This window comes from Sebastes umbrosus, chromosome 3, assembly GCF_015220745.1.
Source record: "Sebastes umbrosus isolate fSebUmb1 chromosome 3, fSebUmb1.pri, whole genome shotgun sequence".
NCBI classification, from domain to species: domain Eukaryota; kingdom Metazoa; phylum Chordata; class Actinopteri; order Perciformes; family Sebastidae; genus Sebastes; species Sebastes umbrosus.
In genome coordinates, this window is record NC_051271.1 from 22,202,183 (window position 1) to 22,226,282 (window position 24,100).

General features: G+C 39.3%; 1 protein-coding gene across 7 annotated transcripts in view; it reads right to left on the reverse strand.

Moving 5' to 3' along the window:
* Positions 1-1,742: 1,742 nt before the first annotated feature.
* Positions 1,743-24,100, reverse strand: part of dclk2a (doublecortin-like kinase 2a) — a 52,370-nt gene continuing 30,012 nt past the window's right edge. Inside the window, exons 3-19 of one of the 7 annotated variants that reach the window (XR_005206240.1) lie at positions 23,876-24,005; positions 21,266-21,364; positions 20,721-20,771; positions 18,444-18,538; positions 15,482-15,569; positions 14,875-14,983; positions 13,107-13,164; positions 12,585-12,704; positions 12,347-12,493; positions 12,133-12,266; positions 11,633-11,710; positions 11,030-11,126; positions 9,311-9,391; positions 8,375-8,488; positions 7,540-7,669; positions 5,170-5,182; positions 4,430-4,558 (exon numbers count right to left, since the gene is read on the reverse strand). Coding sequence is in view for 5 of the 7 variants with exons in the window: in XM_037764759.1 (XP_037620687.1) it covers positions 3,710-4,558; positions 8,375-8,488; positions 9,311-9,391; positions 11,030-11,126; positions 11,633-11,710; positions 12,133-12,266; positions 12,347-12,493; positions 12,585-12,704; positions 13,107-13,164; positions 14,875-14,983; positions 15,482-15,569; positions 18,444-18,538; positions 20,721-20,771; positions 21,266-21,364; positions 23,876-24,005 (2,250 nt within the window). In the remaining 2 variants the exon portion in view is untranslated. Of the gene's footprint in view, positions 4,559-5,169; positions 5,183-7,539; positions 7,670-8,374; positions 8,489-9,310; positions 9,392-11,029; positions 11,127-11,632; positions 11,711-12,132; positions 12,267-12,346; positions 12,494-12,584; positions 12,705-13,106; positions 13,165-14,874; positions 14,984-15,481; positions 15,570-18,443; positions 18,539-20,720; positions 20,772-21,265; positions 21,365-23,875; positions 24,006-24,100 lie in introns of all 7 variants that reach the window. The other 6 variants (XM_037764762.1, XR_005206238.1, XM_037764761.1 and 3 more) reach the window with 6 other exon arrangements.

Below are 24,100 nucleotides of genomic sequence, written 5' to 3' on the forward strand. Positions count from 1 at the left end.
ACATGCTGTAATGTTCAAAAAACACTTTATTTTCCTCGTACTGTCTGCCTGAATATGCCTGTATTTACTCTCTGTCTGAAACGCTCCGTTTTAGTGCATTTCAATGGAATTGCAGGAATTGCGTTGCTAGGCAACAGTTTGGGTCCATGTTTACTTCCTGTCAGCTGATGACATTCTCATACACTGCAACCAGGAATAAACTGGGACACATTTAGAATGTTTACGTTTATAATTGTGTCAAGGGTCTAAATATTGTATATTCGTGACATCACGAATGGGCAGAAATCCTGACAGCTTGTTTCAAACGCAGAGTTTCTGGATACAGGCTGTGTGTATTTCCCTGTGGATTGTGTTTCGATACTTTCACAGTATTTATATAGGACTTAAGCCTGCTTTATAATAAAAAAACGTGAAAATCACACTTTTTTAATAATATGCGACCTTTAATACATCCATGGGTTAATGTCGGTTGTAGTAGCATAGATCCACAGATCGCATATTTGATTTTTATGCCTGGTGGTTGTCTCACAGTTATTCTCTCCAGGGATACCATTAAAAATTAGATTAAGATTAGTTAATAGGATAAATATAGAACAGGTCTTAAAAGAGCACTAAAAACTATAATCAAACAGCGATACCATGAAAAATGACATAGTAGGCTCAAGCTATGTCATAAAAAATAAATAAAAAGGTAGGGTCGCCCCCCTCTTAGTCGATTAGTCGACTAATTGGTCGTTTTGGTTATGATTCACCAATACCGATCGGATATCGGCCGATACTGACTCAATTAGCTGAATTGAGTTTTGGTGACAATGGGGCCGATAAGACAAGAGGATAAGAAGATATTTTTTCATGAAATTTTTTGAAATACTAAACTATGACTTTTACCATTAGATCTTTCGACATACTATAATATGATTAAAATTTGTGTTCAACATATTATACTGACTTTTTTTTTATTTTTTCGACATACTATACTATGACTTTTTTCAACATACAACACTGACTTTTTTTCGACCTACTGTACTATGAATTTTAAAAACTTTTTTCGACATACTCTATGATTTTTTTTAATTATTTCGACATGCTATACTTTGACTTTTTTTGACATACTACAATATGAATTTTAAAAACTTTTTTGACATACTATACGACGACTATTTTCGATATACTTTACCATGATTTTTTTCGACATACGACAACATATGACTTTTAATTTTTTGGACATACTATACTAAGATTTTTTTTCAACATACTGTACTATATTATGACTTTTTAATTTTTTTTCGACATACTATACTATGACTTTGTTCGACATACTATACTGCTTTTATTTTTTCGACATACTATACTATGACTTTTGTAAAAAACATCTCGACATATACTAAGGTTTTTTCTGACATATTATACTTTTACTTTTTTTTTTAAATTTTTCAGCTTTCTATACTGTGACTTTTTTTAACACATTTTTTATGACATACTATACTATGAATTTTTACATTACTTTTTTGAACATATTTTGACATTTTTTATGACTCCTTTTAACATACTTACTGTTATCTTTCAAGCATCAACAAATATTTTTTTGCAATCATTCAAATGTTTTGTGTTCCGAGTTCTGACAAAATGGTATTTTATAACATGAACTGTCCTTCGTATAAGTGTATATCTCACTAGGAATAACTACGACTGCATAGCACCCTCTCCTGGCCTACCTCTACTCACACACACACCCACACAAATAAACTTTTGTAGTCTTTATTGCATTTTTACTGTTCATCTGTTTCAAAACAGTCAGACATTAAAGCAGCCACTCTATGCTTATCAAAAACCGTTGCTCCAGTTTGACACAGATGATAAACCTGCTTTAAAACCTGTCTTTTCATACAAATTTCCCTTTACAAACTGCATATGAAAGTCAACCTTTTAACTACATATACATAAGAGGAAGCTAAATGACATTATGTACCAACTTGCTTTTGTGTATGTGTGAGGGTTTTGTCTTAAATGGAGAATGCATGCTGCTGAAAGTCCTGAAGCGGTACAGAGGCATGGTGAGGTAAGCCCTACTAACACCAGCCAGGATAAATGCTGTGGAGTTTAAAACAAATACAAAACAAATACAAATCACTTATAACTTATTTTTCGGATGCACACCTTGGAACCCCATTTTTCAGCCAAGTTGGTTTTGAAAAAGGCATCATTAAGTTATGAGCTGTTAGCTAGTGGTCAGGCACAAGCACATTCATTCATATAAATCCAACAGATCAAAAACCATTACTCAAGTATTTTAAAGGAACAGTGTTGACTAGTTTCATGCGATCCACAGTGTAGCGCTGGTAAAAGAGCTTATGTGTCTTCTCTGTGCAGTACTGAAGTAGTAGCAGAAAGCAGTTTACTTCTGAAAGTTCCTGTTCATTAGAAACAAACCTGCAATTTGGTTTCATGTCTGTTGGATCTATTTTCTCTATTTTTATGTACAGCAGTTATTCATTTATGACTTGAGGGCCATTAACTGCTCAGACACTCATAGGCAAAAACAAACTTCAAGTTTCAGGTGGACAACTAAGGTTCTTCACACTATGTACAACTACAGTGTTCACATCAAATAATACACACAAACTACTGTATGTAGATGAATGCGTCAGCATGTCTGTCAGTTACAGTGGGCGCACAAAATAATCTATCAAATTGACTTAATTATAAGGGCAGATATATTGGCAAATCATGTTAAATGGTCAGTTTTTTATATCTTTTAGGCCCCTAAATGTATTTAAATAAAACAATTTGAATCTTTGGTTGAAATGGCCACGATGTAGAGACTTCCATATCAAGGCGTCTGAAGTAGACAACATATTGTTTAAGGGCCAAAAAGGTTGGGAATCACTGCACTAGAGGTAACTGAGGAAATGCTTTTTGTAATTTGGATGAACAGCTGTTTGTGTCTGCTTTAACAGGTCTGATCATTACCACTTTTACATGCATGATTTCAAGGCGCACAAACTCAAAGTAGAGCTGAAGTTGTTTAGCAAAGCGTAGCCTCACTCGTTATTAGCTACTTAGTACTTTATTTTGTCAGCCCACTGTACTGTATATAGTAACAATTAATAGAAATCTTAAATTTAACAGTAAACTTGCGGGTTACCATAGGGATGACTGTGGTCCCAGAAACTACTTATAGTGGTTATAGTTGGATTACACTACAGGTAGCTAAGCTATGAAGTTCAGATGTTTGATATGCTGAAATACTTTCATGTATTATGGACCTAGTGTCTCCGCTAAAACAATATGAGTTCACAATAATGTCTGTGTGTCATGACTAACTATTTACAAAAGAGCCACAGGCAGCCAAAAACGGGATAATAAATAAAATAATACACATTAACGTGATATAGTAATGACTTCTAAAGACGAACCACTCAGAACAGTGATGTATTCAGTTCATTTCCCTTTCTCCACATCCTCCATTAATAAATACAAACATATATACAATCGACAAACTCTTAAAAAATGCCTTGTATCCTCAGTCTCTGAAAATGAGTGTGGGATAAGAGTGAGAGAAAAAATATGGACACAGGAGTCACTGGCTCAGTTTACAGCTACTGGAAATGCTTGAGGTGGAGTTTTTAAGCCTATTCAACCCATGTTTTCTGACACATACATGTAAAGAGAAGGAGTGAGGGATGACATTGGCTACAGGATTGCCATTTTAAATCTCCATTAGCTCATCAGCAGGTTGAGGGCTCAGAGAAGGAGGGCCAGCAGTAGAGGGTGGGGTTGTGGATCTGGGAGGTGTAGAGGGAGGAGAGGGAAACAGGGTGGGATGGATGGGAGATGGGGAGGGAGGTTCTTGTTTGATTGGGGAAGAGAAAGGGAAGAGTATGACAGGTTTGTTTGGGGTGACTGGAGAGGGGGAAGCTTGTTTTTTGGGAGAGGAAGATTTTGCCTCTTTGGTAGGAGAGGAAGAAAGGGCTGGTTTGGTGGGAGAAAAGGGAGAAAGAGAGGCTGGTTTGGTTGGAGATGATGGGGAAGCGCGGGAGTCGGGTGTAGAGGGAGTGTTGCAGGTGAAAACAGCAGGAGGGCCAGAAGGTGAGGGGGTTTCGAGAGAAAAGCAGGGAGCGTCGGAGGGGGATGTTCCTAATTCAGGATCGGAGGAAACAGGCAAAGAGGTGATGGGGAAAGTTTCAGCAGAGGGTGAAGGGGATAAATGAAGCAAATTTACAGGAGCAGAAGGAGAGAAATCAACACCATCAGTTGGGGAATGAGAGCAGGGAGCGTTAGAGGTGGATGTACCATCAGGCACTGCAGTCGCAGCGGTCTTGGTTGCCTTGAGACGAGTAGTCTTGGTGGGTGATGCCAGCGTGGCGGGTTTCGGTTCTTTGGCGCGTGATGCCTGTTTGGTTGGAGAAGCTGGTCCTGACTTTGTCGGCGAGGCTGGTTTGACCGGAAGGGCAGATGGGACTTTCTTGCCAGTCGACGATGGTGAACATGGCACTGTTTGGGGCCGTGGACGACAACCGGTTTTGAGCTGGAGGGTCTTCTTATCTAGAGCTGTCCTCTGGCAAAACAGACAGACAGACAGACCATCAGCTTGATACTTGCGTACCATTGAAGCTCTAATAACACCAATGAGAACAGAGAGAGAGAGATATACTGTGGGTCAATCTATATTTAATGAAGGACATTTAGTAATTTGGCATAAAATAATCCTTGTGATGTCCTGTGAATATCTAGCTCTTGCAGTGAGAGTTGGGAATCAACTAAATGTTTTCTTTTTATACCTACAATCTGACCCAGTCTTGTATTTTTTTTTTTTAAATGATCTCTATGAATGAACCACACACATGATGAAACAAGCTAATGGAAATGGACACAAATAACTGAAATATGATTAAACAAAAAATACAGTATTTTCTTCACACAGTAGACCACAAGAAGGAAAATCTGACCATCACTGCTGTTCTATTCTGCAGAAAAAGGGCAAATGAGAAAGTAAACTTATACTTTCTCATTCAACGGATAAATACAAGGTGCTTTTGTCTCGAGTAAAGCCAATTATGTGTTCTTACGTGGGACAGAAAACTGGTAAAGACCATGTTCCTCATTTGCCCTTGTGCTGAATCTCAGCAGCAGAATAGACAAAGCGTAGCGTTAAGTGTTAGTACATACCATTGCCTTGGAGCTAATTCGAAGGGACGTAATGCAGGGAGAGGGGAGAAGCAAAAAAGGGACAGAGACTACTCTTACTCACAGCTTCACAAAACAAGTCAACACAAAAAGCATGACAGCTAGTGGACAGTTGTTCCAGCTCAGTGCCAATTCTGGTATTTCAGATCATTTAAACATAATTTGGTTTGGACCAATTGACTCTTTGCATTTGAGAAGACTGAACTGGAACAAACTGTAAGACTTTCTACAAGTGACTAATTCAGGCAGAAACGTGTCAGTTAGTGCTAAGCTATATTTCCATACCACTCAACAGAATGCAGAGCATTATGAGCAAATGTGATTTTTTTTTTAATGTTCTAGTTTTAAAAATAAGATTGACATTATTCTTTATCTTTCTTACTGTAATCAAAACCCATGAAAAAACTAAAACCAACAATTAATTTGTGCCTGTTCAGCCTGATATGGCTTATTCTTCTGTGCCATAGAGCTCTATTGTTGTCAAAAACTATTAAAAACACATCCATGAGCCACAGCGTTGCACTGGATAACATGTTCAGTAAACATGAGCACTGTACTAACTATTGACTCAATCTCACATAAACAATACTGCTGCTGTAACTACTTGCTAGTGCACCAAATATGTATTATTTCCTGGTTGAACGTCCTAAAATGCTTATGCCATTTGCTCCTATTTGAGTAATGTTTGCTAACATCGTGCTCCGCTACTTGAAAATTGAGCTTTTTAAACTAAAATGACCGGATCGCAGATGTATGATTCCGTCAACCAGTCAAGTTGCAGTTTACATCCATGTCTGTTGAAAATTTCATCAATCCAGAATTTTATCCTATTAGACATCGGTGTGAAAATGTCATGATTAACTTGTGAATTATTGGGTTAAAAATGTATTTTGTGAAGTCACGGTGACCTTTGACAACCAAATTCTAATCAGTTCATCCAGTCAAAGTTGACATTTGTGCAAAATTTGAAGAAATTCCCTCCTGAGATATTGCATTCACAAGAATGGGACGGACATGAGGTCACAGTGACCTTGACCTTTGACCATCAAAATTGAATCAGTTCATCCTTGAATCCAAGTGGACGTTTGTGCCAAATTTGAAGAAATTCCCTTAAGGCGTTCCTGAGATATCGTGTTCACGAGAACAGACAGTCATGTGTATGTCATAAAAACAATCGAGAAATGTCATAGTATACTATGTAGAAAAAAAGTCTTAAAAAAAAAAGAGTGGGAAAAAAAAGTTATAGTGTAGTATGTCAAAAACAATTTTAAAAAGTGATTTTAATTTATGTCGAAAAAATATAAGTCACAGTATAGTATGTTGAAAAAAGTTAGTATAGTACGTCAGAAAAAAAAGTCATAGTAAAGCATGTCGGAAAAATAAAGTCATAGTACAGTATGTCAAAAATAAAAAAAGTCATTGTAATTTATGTCGAAAAAGTCATAGTATAGTATGTTGAAAAAAATAAATAAAAAGGTCATAGCGCAGTACGTAGAAAAGTCATAGTATGTCGAAAAAAAAGTTAGAAATATATCATAGTATAGCATGTCGAAAAACAGTCAAAAATCTAAAAAAAAATAATAATATAGTATGTCGAAAAAATAAATTTATAGTTTGTCAAAAAAGTCAAAGTATGCCTAAAAAAAATCATAGTTCAGTAAGTATTGACAGACAGACTAAAGGGATTTGGTCTTTTCATAGGTTTTTTTTTACAAGAAAAATGTAGAATAATGTCAGCCTTGTCCTTGTTAAAGGGTTAGGGGAAGATTGATGGTTTGCATCCATCTCTGCAAATGACTACAGAACTGTCCCAGTGCAGTTCTCAATTTTCTCCACAAGGTGGCATCAGAGCACCATTAACATGGAACAGTGCTGAGCAGCAAATTATAGATTTGGTGACCCACAGATTTTAAGGAGCTATTTTGAATGAGATCACTAACAAACAATGAATAATGGCAGAGGGAGGCAAATGAAACTGCTCTTGCGTTAGCACTGTAAACATGCTAAATAACGTCACTAACCATGTGAGTAAACAAACACATCCTTCAAAGACTATTATTTTCACATCCCATAAAAGTTTGTGATTGATACAAATGGAATGAAATGTGAGCGAAGGAGGAGTATGAAAACAGTCAAGAGGGGTGAGGACAGAGTGCATGTCGGGAGTGTGTTATTGAGAGCAGTTACTGCAGCTGGCGGTTGGAGAAGAGGAGCAGGAGGCCTGAGAAAGAGACAGGAAGGAAGGGAAAGCAAGAGGGGGTGGGAGTTGTTATAGATGGAGGGAAGTGGATGAAGGGAAGGGCGATGGCTGGAAGGAAGAAGGGAGCAGGAGGGGGGGTATGAAGTGTGTACCCGGCTCTCAGCTCCAGGCGTCCCCTTTGGTCCTGGGTCGGGTGTGAGGGAGGGGTGAGAAGGAGGGAGGAGGAAGAGGATGGAGAGGAGGAGGAGGGGCCTAGGCCAGGGCCCGCGCTTACACCTCAAACTGTCAAATGAGATTTACAACAAGAAATGAGGCTCTTTGCAGCAAAGATCAAATCTAATTTCTAATTAGACACTTTCTCTCCCCCCCCCCCCCCCCTTTCCTGCTTTCAGTTCAGACGGATGAAGAGAGTGTGCTGATGGGATGAAGAGTGGAGGAAGTCAAACTGTACAACAGGAAATGATGCAAGTGAGGCAGACAGGAAGGAAGGATGTGACTGCTACAGGAATGACTTCTTATTCTGCCCTGTCCAAGTTTTTTTTTTCCATCATTCCATCTCTAAAATCCTGTCTGACATGTTTACAGCAGCACAAGTTGTTTAGGAGTCGTCTTTAATGTCCTCTTGGACGATGATTGAGGTCAGATATTCTTGGCCCGGTGAATAAGTGGGCACAGGATTCATATAAAGTCAATTAGAAAGAGCTCAATCGGTATTTGGGTCAGACATTCACCACCATGCAGTAAATGTTTGGAAAAGGGCCCGACACGTTCAAGCTGCTTCAAACACCTTGTCAATTACTATTAAATCCATGTCAAAACCTTAATACTGCAGATTAAAGAGGTCGCTCAAAGCTAACTTATCAAGGTCATAAGATTACTCTCTAAAAAAGGGCTGCAGTAAATCTCAGAAAAATTGGGCACAACGGTGATATTTACTAAATTGTGAATTGTTCATACGTTGGTTTGTGAATGTTTTTGGGTGCTTACCATGATGACGGACACGCCAGCTGTGGTGTTGTTGTGCTTAGGCGCAGTGTTAAAGTGCGTCTTCAGTTTACCTGTGACCTCCATCTTCATGTTGTTCTCCATGACTGCATCGTCCTGCAGACACACAAACATGCAATGAGGTGAAATGGTACAATGTTTTTTACACACAACAATCTTAATGTACAGATGCACAAAAGTTATACCCACTTACACCTGGGTCTCACAGGATGCAGGAGGTCTAGTCTATTTTTTCACATGCGGTTAACAGCAAAATAAACAGTGAAAGTGATCTTTTGACAGTATATTGATGATACCAGCGACATCACTACAGTGTGGATGTCAATATCTGTACAATATGTCCGACATGAAAAAAGAAAATATTTATTTTTAACTCAACACTTCCTGTTTGTTTCTAAATAAAAGCCCTGTAGCATTTTTACCTGTGGACAGAATTTCTTCATTTCTTACAAGGCTTTTATTCTGAAATAAAAAAGTAAAAATAATATAATAATAATAATAATAATAATAAATAAATAAAATATAAACATAAACATGTATTTTTAACTCAACAATTCCTGTTTGTATTTCAAAGTAAAAGCCCTTTAGCATATTTTTTTCCTGTGGACAGAGTTTCATTTGTTAACATAAGGCTTTTATTCTGGAATATTTGCAGGACAGTGTTGTGGAAAAGGCAGTGACTTGCATGGCTCCATAAATTAATAGAGTACCTTTATGAAAGGCAAACTCTGTAGAAAGAAAGGGCTGGCAGAAGCAGCACAGCAACGCTGTTTGTGTGAACACTACACTCGTTAGAGACGCAGCAGTTCAGTGACGTAGCCGTCATGCGCTGCTCATGCCTCCGGTATGGCCCGGGGCTTAGAAGTTGTGTGCGCACATATACATGCAAATACAGAGACAAACAGGGCTATGACATACCGTCACCCAAGGGTGGGAGAGGATGTCTTGTGCTGTGTATCGAGCCTCAGCATTGACCAGCAACATCTTTCCAATCAGCTCCTGCAACAAAACACACCACAGTTTAGGACGACATTAAAGCTCAACACTTTACATCAGGTCCCTCGATCGTGTCATTGTGATGTTACTTTGACAGCGCACACACACAAGGTGGTAGGATTGGGCCATAATTCAATATTTCTGACTTTTAGGGTTATTGTGTTGTGAATAAATTATCATATGGTGCTATTGCTTTACAAAATTCTGTGATCCAAATTAACAATTTCTAAATGGGTAGTTGAAGTTTTTTGTATTCAGAGTTTTATCTGATGTAACGCAACAGTGGAACACAGTTGTTGATAATTCTAATAAACATGAGTTCAAAGCTGCAATAATCTTTTTTTTTTGTTACACTTGGGAGCAGCACTCCACAACAAGCTGAAAAGGCACATACTAATGATGTTGATATGACTAATGTGTAAACAAAGAACTGTAGTGAGATTAATATTCATTCAGAGTCATGTTTCTAGCCACTTGGTTAATGTTAGTCAAATATTCTCTCTCTTTTAGCTCTGTTTTGGTCTCTACCAACTCTGGAGGGAAATATCTGTCTTCTTAGCTGCTAAATGCTCCACTATGTTCACCAGCTAGTCGCTAACTGTGTCTGTCTGCTGTTTGGTGCTGGGGCAGATAGCATGCAGTAGTTTTTTTTAGGAACTTTCTGGCTGAAAACAGCTGCCTGTTGCGGCTAAACAACACTGATAAAGCAGTTTGAGTGAACCAAAACTGTAAAATTGCAGTCCATAAAACCAAAGCAATGAGCAGAGAGATGACTTGTAGGAACTTTATAGTCACATGTTATCCCCTTTCACCATCACGTAACATATTGTAGACATTTTGATTAGTGTAACCTTAAGTATTCCATGATTGATTGTACATACACTTTATGACATTTTTTCTATTCTATTTTTGACTACAACCATATGGCCCAGCCTTGCAGCATGTCAACAACCACAGCTTTGCTTGCACTCACAAAATCAGCCTTTCTTAGGTTTACACCTGCACACAGCTACATAACTGCAACTAGTTTCATGCTGTGGTGTCTATAACTGTGCACTTGCCTACGGTGACAGGGCCACTGTAATAGCAGTGGGTTTAATTAGCAGTTTGGTCTTGCATGCTGAGCGTGGGCTGTCACCTTAATACATGACATTAATTTAGAGGGTTGGAGGGGTTTCTGTGTCCTTCACAGACGGTAGTCATTAAAGGAGAACGAACCATGTGGTAAACTGTAAGATTTGGAGATTGAGTTCATACTTTTTACTACCAATGAATTCAGTTAAAGGTGATAAATATGGTATTGGGAGCATTTCTATTGCCTCTCAACGGCTTTCAGCAAGCCAACGGCAAGCTGCGGCTCGCAGCTAATGGTGCTAACAGTGCAAACAATGGCAAAATGCTGACAGAGCCAACTGTGTTTACCTGAGGATGGGTACTAAGCTTTCGCGAGGGAGAGTGACTTCATTCTCTGCTCAGGTAGACATTACTCCTCTATATCTTTAAATAGCAAATAGTTGTTTGCTGCTTTATTAATGTTCTGGATATCCAATTTAGCACCTTTTAAGATAAAATAGATAATAAGTAATGTCATGTTATCAAGAGTGACATAAATGCATGTGTGTGTCTGCCTGTGGTCCCAACCTTGGCTGAGTCAGTGATGTTGTCCCAGTAAGGACTGGGAAAGTCCAGCCTCCCCAGAAGGATCTGGTCAAACAGGTCCTCTTGCAGGTTGCTCTCACTACAATAGAACAACACACACAAACACTCAGTGAACCGAGATTCATAATGTATAGCTCAGCACACCTCTACATTGTGAAAAAAAACTGAACTTTGCATTATAATAAATAGCCTCACCTGTAACCTACCCTTTAATTATGTGCTTATTATAATAACCGTGAAGTACTATAGGTTAAACATGCATCACATTAAAGCTGAAGTAGGCGAGATTGGAGCAAATATGATTAAAAAAGTGATTTTTATAAAACGTTCACTATATTGTGACAGTAGTACATGAAACAGGTACTGCTACTGTAGAAACATGGCGGCCAGCTCCGTGAAGAGGACCCGCTCCCTATGTAGATATAAACGACTCATTCTAAGGAAACGGAAACACGACGATTATACACTAAAGAAAACATACTTATTAATGTTATATTCCATTTCTGCCGATAGATTTCCCGAAATGCTACACACTGTTCCTTAAAACATGAGATTTATCAGACGATATGAACTGCGGACGAGTACCTTCTAAATGGGGGGAAGCCACACAGAAGGATGTAGGTGATGACACCTGCAGCCCAGATATCCACCTTCAGACCATAACTGTGGAAAGAGAGGAGAGACAGAAAAGGTCAGTTAAGGATTAGCTGCAGCTTACAGAAAACCAGATGGCTGACTGACTGGATATAAAACAACTAAATAACGTATTGACATTTTTGGAAAGACAAGGTTTTCAATCTACTCTAATGATGATATGGAAGTACTGTAAACATACCACAACAACCAATTATGAACCAAATCGCCTTCTAATCTCCATACGGCTGATTACAACACAGCTGTATTGCAGACCAATTTCTACTCTGCTATTGCATGTAGAACAGATGTTTGCATTTAAACCAACTCATAAATGAGTAAAAACATGCATGTTTCTCTATAACAAGCACTTTCCCTGGTGAAAACTAAAGATCTAGGTATTGAAAGCTCCATAAAGTATCCCCCCCCAAAAAAAAAAAAATCTAGTTTACCCAGACTCTGAGATGATTTCTGGAGCCACATATGTAGGAGTTCCACATACGGTATACAAAGGTCCCTCCACCACTGTAGCCAGGCCAAAGTCCCCCAGTTTCAATGACTTGGTGCCATCTGGATACTCAAACACCTGAAATCAAATATATGCTCAGTTAAAGCCCGCCGAGCAGCTGGATAGGAAAGAAACTCACGTTGAGTGTGAATATGTACCAGCAAGTTCTCTGGTTTAATGTCTCTGTGGACGATGTTGGTGCTGTGCAGGTACTTCAGAGCTCCGGCGAGATTGTACACCATGACACCTGCGTCTCTCTCTGTGTATTTGGCCGAGGAGGTGATGGCATCGAATAAATCCCCTCCCTGTGCCAAGAAAGTGGTTGAAGATCAAACAGCACATAGATAAATGAGGATTGTGCATTAATAGTGCCCCCCCTATTAGCCTCTATGGTACCTTGACAAGCTCCATAACCAAGTAGAGTTCAGAGGGAGTGTCCACCTCCTCTATCAACATGATGATGTTGGGGTGTTTCACCTTCCTCAGCACTGCGACCTCATTCTCAATGAGGTGCTCCTGGAAACACGCCGAGACAAATAATCCAAGTTACTGTACGCTCCAGTACACAGGATTTACACTGAGCCATTTATGCTAATCAAAAAGACATTGCATTGTTGATTGAATCTGAATTTGTGTCAAGGGTGTGTGATTCAGAGTGTGTCATTGTCTTTGTGTGAAAGTGTGAAGATAATTTGAGTTTGCTGATGAATAAAACATTACCGGCCTAATCTAACTGTGTGGGATAAGAGGATCAGAGACACACAGGCGACACACTGTGGTGTGTGTGGGTGTTAATAATGCACAGTGGAAAGAATAACCCTTTCTTACGAGTGTGTGTGTGTATGGGTCTGAGAGCAAGACACACAAAGAAGAGAGAAGAAATGGGAGAAGTAGATGGTGAGAAAAAAAAAAAAAGACCTTTCCGCTGCACTTGGCCTTGTCGATGATTTTCAGTGCAAACTCTTTTCCTGTGGACCTGAACAGAAACGGTGCAATTAGGGCCAACAATAACAACAGCACTGACGCTGCAACAATGTCTGTAATTCAAATCAAGTGCTCACAAGAGAGCCTCAGTTACAGTGAGCAGGAGCAGCACCACAGTTATTTGAAAGGAATGTTAGCTGCACTAGTCAAGTTTATACAATGAGCAGAGATACAGGCTCAACAACACACTAAAAAGGGATAGTTCGGGCGTTTTAAAGTGGAGCTGTTTGAGGTACTTATCCATGTCCATTCATATTCTAAATATAGCGTACACTTAAACTAATATTGATTTTTTTTAGGTGGGGCTTTCTTTTAGGTGGCTAAAATACATTTTGCCGCCGGCCCCGTCCACAACAGTACATTGCTTTGGTTCCGTACGGTAACTCCTGTCTGTTTCTCCAAACTGGGGTCACACTGACCGCCATCTACTGTAGTTAATACACTGACGATGGATAAGTACCTACCTCCTACAACCCCACTTCAAAACACCCAAACTATCCCTTTAAAGAGTAACTTAACACCAGGATGATGAACACCATCATGTCAGGTTGAAGGTTTCAGGTTTGTTTCACCTCCCATCAGTGATGCTGGGTGTGGTCAGAAGTGAGCTGTGTTACACCTGTAAGTGACCCAGCAGTGATGTCATAGTGAACTGACACGCTCTGGAGTACACTTCTACACCACTACAGCAGAAGTTGGGAGTTTTACATTTTTCTTTGGACTCTTTCCAATCTAGAGTTTTCTGTTTGTTAAAATTGTTTCTTCTTGCAGAATATACATAATGAAGGGGCTACAACTCCAAAGTACCCTGTAGAGTTTATGACCACTAGTGATGCTATGGAGCAGTGTTTTGATTAGCTGGTCCCTGTTTTGTTTGTATCTCCTGCTGACAAATGCACACATGAGGACGCACATGTGCATGCACGATACACATTCCTGCCACAGTTCAATTCTATTCCACTGATAATTTTCTTTACCAGCTAAAGACACTGAAGAAGACTTGTGGCCGTTGTAATTGGACGTATGGATGGACAACAAACATAAAGCAATGTAGGTTTAAAAATAATCCACAAATCTGAGCATAGAGTCCCATTCTTAACCTTTTGAAACAGTAGAGCTTTCAGCTACATTGCACGGTCTTCATTCAAGACCATAAGATGCGACTGAAAGCTCAGAGAGATAGTGAGTGGACTTCCGATTATTTTGGTCTTATTCAAAGAATTGGCTTTGTAAATGTTTTTCTGATTAAGGAAATTAATTCAACATGTTTCTTAGGCCTCAATGATACACACAATGCATTCTGGTAAGAGATACTAATTGTAATCATAACGGAGTTTGTTTACAAGATACTCTACAGGGAACCTCTAAGTACTGTACTTTCTAGGAAGGTGCGTCAGATTATGAGAACACACACACGTGACAGGCCTCCTCTCATCATCATCTCCCCCGTCTGCCTGGGCAGCGTGTTGACTCAGAGATTAAAAGGCTAATGAAGTGAATTCACCGCTGGGTTTAATCCACGGGATATGTCTGTCTCCACAATACCTGTCATCGGGATTTAAAAACCCTGATGTGCAGCTTAATGAGACGTGCATCACGTGCTGTAACTGCTCCAACACGGCGCCCTGCAGCGCGATCACTGCAGACAGCTGCCAACTGTGCATTAAACATATGCAGTGTGAGTGGATGTGTTTTCACCTACCTCTCCACGCACTCTTTGACCACAGCGAAGTTGCCATCTCCGATGACCTTGCCGATATTATATTTTTCCAAGATGGTGGAGGTAGGCAGGAAGCGGTTCCCATTAACTGCTGAGGAGAGACAGCGGTCACAACAGGCGACAGACAAGCTTTACTATTTAATAAAACTATAATAAAAAAGGGGGCTCTGGCAGAATAAATTGAAATAAGGGACAACTCACTGTGCAGCAAAATAACACACAAGCATCAAGATACACAGCAATCTCTGCTAGTCGTCCTGTGGCAATTAGTGAACTGAGCAGCATTTATTATGTCTACAAACACTGAGACAGCCCTAAAATCATTTAGATAAGCACCTGCACACACAACACTTTTATATTCCACTCTTATCCTCCACACGAGGCCAACTCTTTGCCACTTTTGTTGGGTAAGCAGATTGTAAAATGTGACCTGACGGGAGAAGATGAGGATCAATTTAATGTGATAGTCACTGTCATTTCTACATGCTAGAGGGTGAAGGAGTCCATGCAATAGTATCTTAGTTGGCAGATCAGCTGAATGACTCAGACAAAAAAAGAAGAGGTAAAGAGAGGTGAGGAGAGGACGTACCCTCTGGACTCAGTCGATTGGTTTGCTCCTGGTGGTTGTTCAACGAGCCATTTACATTTGAGGACGAGATGTGATGTGACGGAGGGACCTGCAGGATGCAAAAAACAAACCAAAATAGAGATGAGCGCCTGGCCTAACAATAAACTCATAAACAAATCACCATGGCAACCTTAGGCTTTAAAAGCACCCACACAACTTGCTGTACATGGATAAAATATAGATGATTTATTATATTGGTGGCTCACTTTTTTAGTAGCTTTGACTGATGGCATTGTGCTATATAAGGGCCTGTGTCCATATAGCCCAAGCATATTTTTTTTACATGTTTCCAATAACAGAGAGCGTATGCGGCGACATGTGGCCACCGATCGACCAGACATTGAATTTTTCTGGTGAGTGCTTTTAACAACCAACTCTGTTAATGTAGTGTTAAGTTAATTACTTCTTCCTCCGGTTGGTGGAGCTCATGTCGAAAAAAGAATGTCAAACAAATAGATAGTCACCCAAATAGATAAAAAAAAGCAAAGGGGCAATGCTAGTCTATCATACAACAGTGGTTAGAGTGGTGATGTGTTTTCAAGATATTGAAACATAAAAAAGCGTTTGAAGCAGTTTTTTCGAGGAACTGCTGCAATGAAGCTCTCCCCATATGGACGCAGGCCCTTAAAATGTTTCAGATGACTTAAAAGGAGACTAACGAACACTATACTCTAAACATGTAATTTAGCAAACTACACAATTTTTATGCTCAATTGTTGTCTATTAATATAAATAAAAAGCAAATGTTCAACATTTTTTGAATTCTTAAATGAGAAAAACTACCTGTGGCTACACAGTATGGGGAGATACTCTATAAAGCATGCTGCTCACAAATGTAACACATTTTTTAAAAAGTACAACCTGTACATTAATCATGTTATTTAAACAGCGAACAAGGTCTAAATTAAGCTCTTGCCCTTCAAAATGTACAAGGTGCCAGAGCTCCATTATCCCCTTCCCATCACTGCACATAAAACCGCTATGGCTCCAAATGAATGAATCATTTCTTAAGAGCGTCATTTCAGCAGAGCACAGCAGTGGGCAATTTCAACATCTTATGGCTACATTTTTGAAATGTCAGCCATAAATGCAGCATTAAAATAAGACCAGTGATCTTTTCCATTATGTACAGAAGTGTTCTGCACCATAATGCACTATGCACATTACCTTACAGTAAGGATCTATTATTTATAGGTGTGTGACGATTCACTCAACTCACGATATGATACACGATATTGGGTTCACGATCTAGATACGATATTATAACAATAATTTTAACAAAACTTGAATGATGAAAATATATGACTGAAAAGGTAGCCTTTTATTCAAAAGACACAGAATGCAAAACAATGCTGTTGTTTGCCCTATAAATCAATGTTTTTATGGTATCAGCCCTTCCTACTGTCCTCTGTCCTCCATCAGCCAGTATCAGTCCTTCCTCCTGTCCTCTGCTGATGTCACTCACTGCTGCAGGTAACGTTAGGGCTGGTGGGGGGGCTTTGTCTCAGCCAGCTGATCAGATTACCAGTAAGATACCTGACAAACTGCACTACACTACACAGCCTACAGCCAGCTTTAGTTTCAGTCTTGTATAGCCGAGGGTTACGTTGCTCCTATACTTTATAGGCACAAACACTGAAACACAGCTTACTAGAGGGAACTAAAGTCATTCACAACTCAACTAAATAACTTACACATGTTTACAGATAGCTGTTCGCGATTCAGTTTTTCGTCTCGACGATGCATATCGTCACGTTGTTATATCGCGATATTTCGTGGCACGATATTTCGTCACACCCCTAATGATTTAGTCTAAAAGGGAAGCCCTCTGGACCACAGTAGAAATGGAACACCGTCAAAGTTTCTTTTACAACTGATACATAAAAAAAACTTTGTCCCTCTAATAAATAACTTCTTTAGGTGGCTTTAGTTTACCTGACCACTTTCAGAGTGAGCAACTCTGCCATTGACATCCTTGTATTTCCTCATTTAAAGTGTTACTCTACTCTAGAGTTGGTCTGCTCTGCCTCTTTGCCAGTGAATTTTAAAGCTGTCAGTAAATCATAAAAATGAAATATCCTGCCAAATGAATGTGGATAGATAAGTCTTTGACTGGGCTTAGAGAGGAATGGAGGCTCTCTGGAGGAGGTTTGCCAGCTGGCTGCAGCAGTTTGAAACTCTGTAGTTTGGTACTAACATGTAGCTTACAGAAGAACCCATCAATAAATCAGATTAGTTTCTCTGACTCGACCATGAATACATCACAGAGCTGCAGCATGGGCAACATGGGCTGTACACAGATCTGTAGGTCATAGATGGCTGTCAGTCAGTGACTTGATGACTTGACTTCACGTAGACTTATTTCATCACTTTGTGGTACTGTATGTAGGTCGATGCAATCCTGCCTCATCCCCCACCTTAAAGTCCCGACTTCATTTATGCATCTTGTATAAGCATGTAATTCACAATAAGATCCAACCGTTTATGACACTGACTAACTACGTTCACTGTAAGGCGGCAGACCTGCACTTTACCAAGTGAGTCTAGTTTAGTGAGGGTTTGACATTTTAAGAACAGATGCTGACTGAAGACGAACCATAAAACCTTAAAGCCTCGGTCTGAGTCTCATTCACATGAACGGAGGAAGATAAATAACTCTGGATTCAGCTATTAGTGCATAAGGGCTATTCAAGTGTTCATACTGGGAAGCTGATTTACCTAAAAAAAAAAATATCTACTGATTTACGGATGTCTCTTTCCCGATGTAAGTCTATGGGAAAAATACTTTTTGGACTCAATGGCATAGCGTGAGGGACACGGAAGTTGTAGTACCGCCGTGAGGCCAATATGAAAATTTGCTTCAAAGCCTGGTGCTCTTCCTGCGGGCTAGGCGGACACACATGGATGTGATATACCATCTTACCTTAAAACTGGGGATGGTTCGGGGGCTGGTGGGAGACGGAGTGGAGGACTTGGTGGACTTTGGAGTTGAGATCTGGCTGCTTGAGACACCGTTTACTATGTGGAGAAAAACAGGAAAGAAACATGCAAAAGCAGGACAAAGAGTCATTACAATTGTGAGTTAAATTATAATTTTTACGTGGTTTGTACAGTATACACAAACGTGTGTGTGGATAAAACTGCTTGCCAGTGACTCAGCTTGTTTGAAGGTGCCTTAGAACAAGTAGTAGACAATGAATGGATAAAAAACTTCATGAAAAAATGTCATCAAAAATGTATGAAGAAATATGATTCTAAATTATACATGGTAATAGAATGTATGCCTCAAATGATTTGGTTCGGTTTGGTATAATATCTCAATATAAATGGACCTCCTGTGCACTACTATGTAACACATATCCATAATATACTTTAGTGTGTAACACAAGGAGCACAGGCACGCAGCAGGGATGAGAGCTCTTATTGTTTTAGTGATTCACTCTCTCAAGAACAGACTATTTCTGCTTCCCTCTCTCTGGGTTTCTGGCACAAATACAGATACATAATGCGTCAAACTTTAACTCAAAGTCTCTTCATCTACATAAACCCAGCTGAGTTGAGGAAAATCATTTCACACTGCCTACAGGCTGCGTCTTTGCACTACTGTTTCAGAGATTTTGTTTCATTCTACAAATCACTTAGAGGGTTTTTTTCCCCCTCACTTAACTTCCCTCTGGGTATTTATCTTGTTTTTATAAAGGAGCGTTTGAAGCACTATTTAAGGAAATTAGCTTAGGCATTAGCTTTTAATGTTTCAAAAGTACAGTTTAACTTTTGAGCACCTCAGCTGCTTCAGATGAAGAGGCATGCGATTTAACTGTGAGAGCAGGATTTAATTAACACAGCTCAAGAGTGAGTCTAATCAGTTCATGGCTTTGAATCAGTGGATCCTGCAGCAGTTGGCTTTCAAATTAGATAGATGTGTATAATTCATGACATCCCGAAGTCTAGTCTTGGCCTTTTTTCTTTTTTTCTAGAAAGAAAGTCTAGTCTTGGCCTTCTTTAAAGAAGACCAGACTTTTTAAATAAAGACAAAATAAAAGATAAAACATTATATAACCAGAAATGTACTTGGAGAGCGCAGACCTCTGCCACGGCCAAATGCCCTATCTCGCAATGTTAACGAAAGTGAAAAGGGGACTGATCAGGGGACTGATGGCCCATTATTCTGAAACTACAGACTCTCCATGCAACAAACAGAAGCACAAGGCTAATTATTATGCAGAGTGACGTCATCGGACCTTTACAATTTTTTTCTACTGGCGGAGGCATGACCCACCACTCTGTCTCTTATTTCTCATTGCCTTCGTTGGTTGGGTTGGTTAGGTTTAGGCATGAGGAGTGAGATTATTTAAATTTAGTGTAAGAATATAAAATATTGCGACCGGGGAGGTCCGATGATGTCATTTTATGTCATAATTAGCCACGTGCTTCTGTTCAGGGCTGTCGGAACATTTTTCAGATAATTGGGGCCTTCAATGTCAATGGCATGGCACCAGTGAAAAATAATTTGTGCATCGTCCCCGTGATTTGTATCTGCTCCAAAATTGAATGAGTTCTTCTTGGGCCCAGGTTGCACCCTTCCAAAAAGTTTCATGAAAATCAGGCCAGTAGTTTTTCCGTAACCCGGCTGATAAACAGACAAACAAACCGAACCAAAAACATAACCTCCTTGGCAGAGGTAATGAAGAAATTGAGATCTTTAAAAGTTTGTGGTTCACATGTAAATGAAGGCATTTCACCTCCAACCGGAAAGACAATAAAACTGGTACTAATAACAGAAAACGTAATCAATGGATGGACTTTGCTCTTAGTTCCTTACCACTGTTGCGGTAAAATGTAAAGTCGAGCCCAAGTGTGAGACCTGAGGAAAGGTCATGTTGTTACCTAAATCAAAAGCCTTGAGGACGTCTTATCTGTCAGTCAGGCTAATGCTGCATTCATCCCCACTGCTAACCTTTTAGTTCCAACATTTAAATGGACTTAATGAGATACTTTTCGGTCTTACAGATTTGTAGCAATTCATTAGGTGAAACCAGATTCAACAGCGTATACTGTAGCTCCTTTTAAATTAGATAAATCAACTGTATCAGTGTGAATATTTAATTTTATTTAGATGTAACTGCCAGTAAGGGAATTCTGTATTTCTTTATGGAAAGTGGAAGATATTGTAGCTGTGAAAAACCATCTCAAGCCTCACCTGGGGATTTGATTGGAGACTGACTGGTGGAGTAGTGGACAGGTTGTCTCGCTGCAGTGACAGAAGCAGGGATAAAGAATAGTCAGGCAGATACGATTGGGTATAATCACATAACAACATACATTGAAAGTGTTTGGAACTTCCAAAGCTAAACTAAAACTGCAGGCACTTCAAACTGGAAACCGCTCAAAACCGCTCTTCTTTAAACTGACGTAACGGCTTGTAGGACACTCATTACTCAGCAGAATGTCACCATCTCTCAATGCACCACACAAACTGCTGAGTCATTCTGTCACAACTGAGGGTTCAGGATGAGGTTGCTACATAAAAAGGCTATTACTCAGCCTGTCAACCAGAAGTGACCTTACAGAGTTGCTTTGGCATCAGATAAAAGGGATTTTTTTTTTAGATTTGTGAAACATTTTTTTACACATATAAAGTCATAATTATGCAAGACTTGACCTTTCAGATCTATGCATGAACATTTCTTAATTTAACAGAGCTAATTCAGAGAGTTTCTATGTGTGCACAGTCATGTGTCTTACCTGCACCAGGCGACTTGCTGCGTCGTGAAGATCCAGGGCTCTTAGCGGTCCGGTTCGGAGTAGCAGAGCGGCTGTGTGATGTCTTCAGCACTCTGCATTCTGGGGGGGACACAACACGCTCAGGGTCACCATCGCATATATTAACCTTCCCCTATATACCTGTTCTCTCTTCTCAGTCAGAGTTAATGTGGCACAATTATGCCCAACAAGCTGCTGTACCAGGGATATGACCCTGGAAATGTTATTTATGTCGCATGATATCATGAATGCCGGTCACACTTCATCGCACAGAGAAGCAGCAAAGAAAATAATGGAAAAGTCAAAACTGATTAAAAAGCACAGAACAACAAATTAATTTCCGGATATTGGGTTCCAGTTAGGTCTAAGCTTTATCAGCATTTTCACACTGTGATTTTAATTAGAGCTTGGTATCATTATTGCTTTTTAAGTTATCAGTACCAATACCAAAACTTTCTAACTTCAATACAATACCTTAAAAAATATTGTTATCCTATACCATTTTCGATACCACAGGAAGAAATTTGCACAACATTGAGGGCATAAAAGCTTAGATTTTTTATTAAAAATATAAATAGAGGTGTCTGTGTCAACTCCCTGTCAGAGAGAAGAGAGAGCGGAAAGTTGGAAAAGAAACCGTTTCAAATATTCAGCATCGATACTTTGATATTTTGGACTAGAAATTATTCAAATGAATAACTGATTAAAGAATAAGTAAACAAGACTAGAAATAATGCCAGGCGACTTTCAAATTTAGACAATGTAATACTCGTCTCTATAGACACATTTGGGCCAGTAACAAAAACAGAGGTGGGAAACCCAGCACTAATTTTGACCTGTAATGTAGGATAATCGTCCAAGAACTGGTTAGATATATGACATATGGGCCATAAAAAGACAGGCAGCTCTGAGAATTACTTTGACATTATATCCAATGTGATTTTAATTACATAACTCTAAATTACATACATTTGTTGATTTTTGGTATATTAAATATAAAGTTGAATTTCAACTGATTTGTAACTACTATGAGGGTAGAATATTCTGTCTGGTAAAGAACTTCACTACACAAATACACCTACATTAATTAGAGTAGTTGGCAGAAATTAATTACAGAAGTCATTGAATTGTTAAAAATATAAAATAGACTCTCACACCAACATTTGGTACACCAGTGATGTCTTTTACTGCCAGAGCAAAGCAATTACAACAGCTTGTGTTTTCATCTGCACTAAGGCTAAAATGATCACTGCACACCATGAACACATGAAAATCACAAGCTTTGGTTTTCATGGTGTTTGCTGCAGGCCACATCTGATTTTGTGGTGTTGCTGTGTGCAGTAAGAGCAGATGTGATGAACTTGTCAGGGTTGTGTTAATGAGGGTGAGGGCGATGAGAGGTATAATGTAATGACAGACACATTAAAGAAAAAACACGCCCACAGTGCATTTCTAATGTGTTACCCATGCTATTTATCACCAGATACATATTTCACTGACTAAATAAAAGGGGCTTTCCTTGTATGGTGTACATACAAAACCCCAACAAATCAAATCTGTTTCTAGAGATATGTATCTCTAATTAAAAAGTGCTTTAGCTGAGATAAAGAAGATGTATGGTCAGTTTTAAGTTTTTACTTATTTTATTTTTTTCTGATTACATCATTACAACATACATTTTTGTGCCTTTCTGCATGATCTATTGCACAGGCCATTTTCTACATTTTTATTCTTTCCATGTTTCAACAGTAGAGTGTGTACTGGACCCATTTTGCAAAAGGAAGAGCAGCTTCTGTACCTTCAGCAGACAGCTACAGTGTGCCTTTTTTGTTCTTTCAAAGACCTAATTCTTAAAAGTGGAGCACAGGAGTGTAAGTGGGACGAAAGCTCCAAACTATCTCTGAATACGTCTAATGCACCATCACTCATCCTCAGTAACAGCTAACACAGTGTGTGTGTGTTAGGATATACCTCTCTGTTGTTAGCTAACCTGACACAACAACAACACAAAATGAAACAGGACATTAATACTTTGGACTGTTACTAGAATAAACTCCTTTTTCCTTCCCACAAGGTTGTCCAATATTGGCTGAAGTTCTGCACAGCTTTGTCAATGAATGGATCTGCAGGCTTAAAGAGGTCATGTCCTGCCTGTTTGCTCTGCAACGTTCAGTGTTTTTTCTTCAAGATAAAAGGGCATAACCCAGACGATGTGCATAAAATACTGTTTGTACAGCACAAACAGTAAAGAACATGAACACAAAGGCATTCAGCGACACACACAAGGATGAAATTTCACTCAGACAAAGCACTGATTCTTTTCTGTAGATGCTACTATTACATATACTGTATGTAAATACAAAAGCTCACTTTCCACTGTCAAAATTATAATAATCTGAATTATATTGGAAAGAGAATCATATAAGAAAATAGTATAGTATACACACACCAAAACCTCATATCCTGCTGTAAACTTCCTAAAGAAAAAGCGCGTTGCAAACACTAGTGAGGGAAGAACACCGAGGTGAATACACACACACAAGCAAACACACGCACAGAGACGGATGTTTAGTTAGTCTTAGTCAAGCCTACCAGTCATAAAGGCTGTGGAAGCCTTACCACTGTGATCCAACAGAAAGTCGTCCTGGGTATAGCGGTGCTTCTCCGGGCCACACGCTATAAACACATCATCGTCCCCGAAGAAGTCCTGCAGGCAGATAATCTGGAGGAAGAAAGGTAAGGAGAAAGGAGAGGTGAAAAAGATGAAGGATGTTCAGAAGGGTATAGCGCATTTTAAGATAATACTACTGGGGGAGT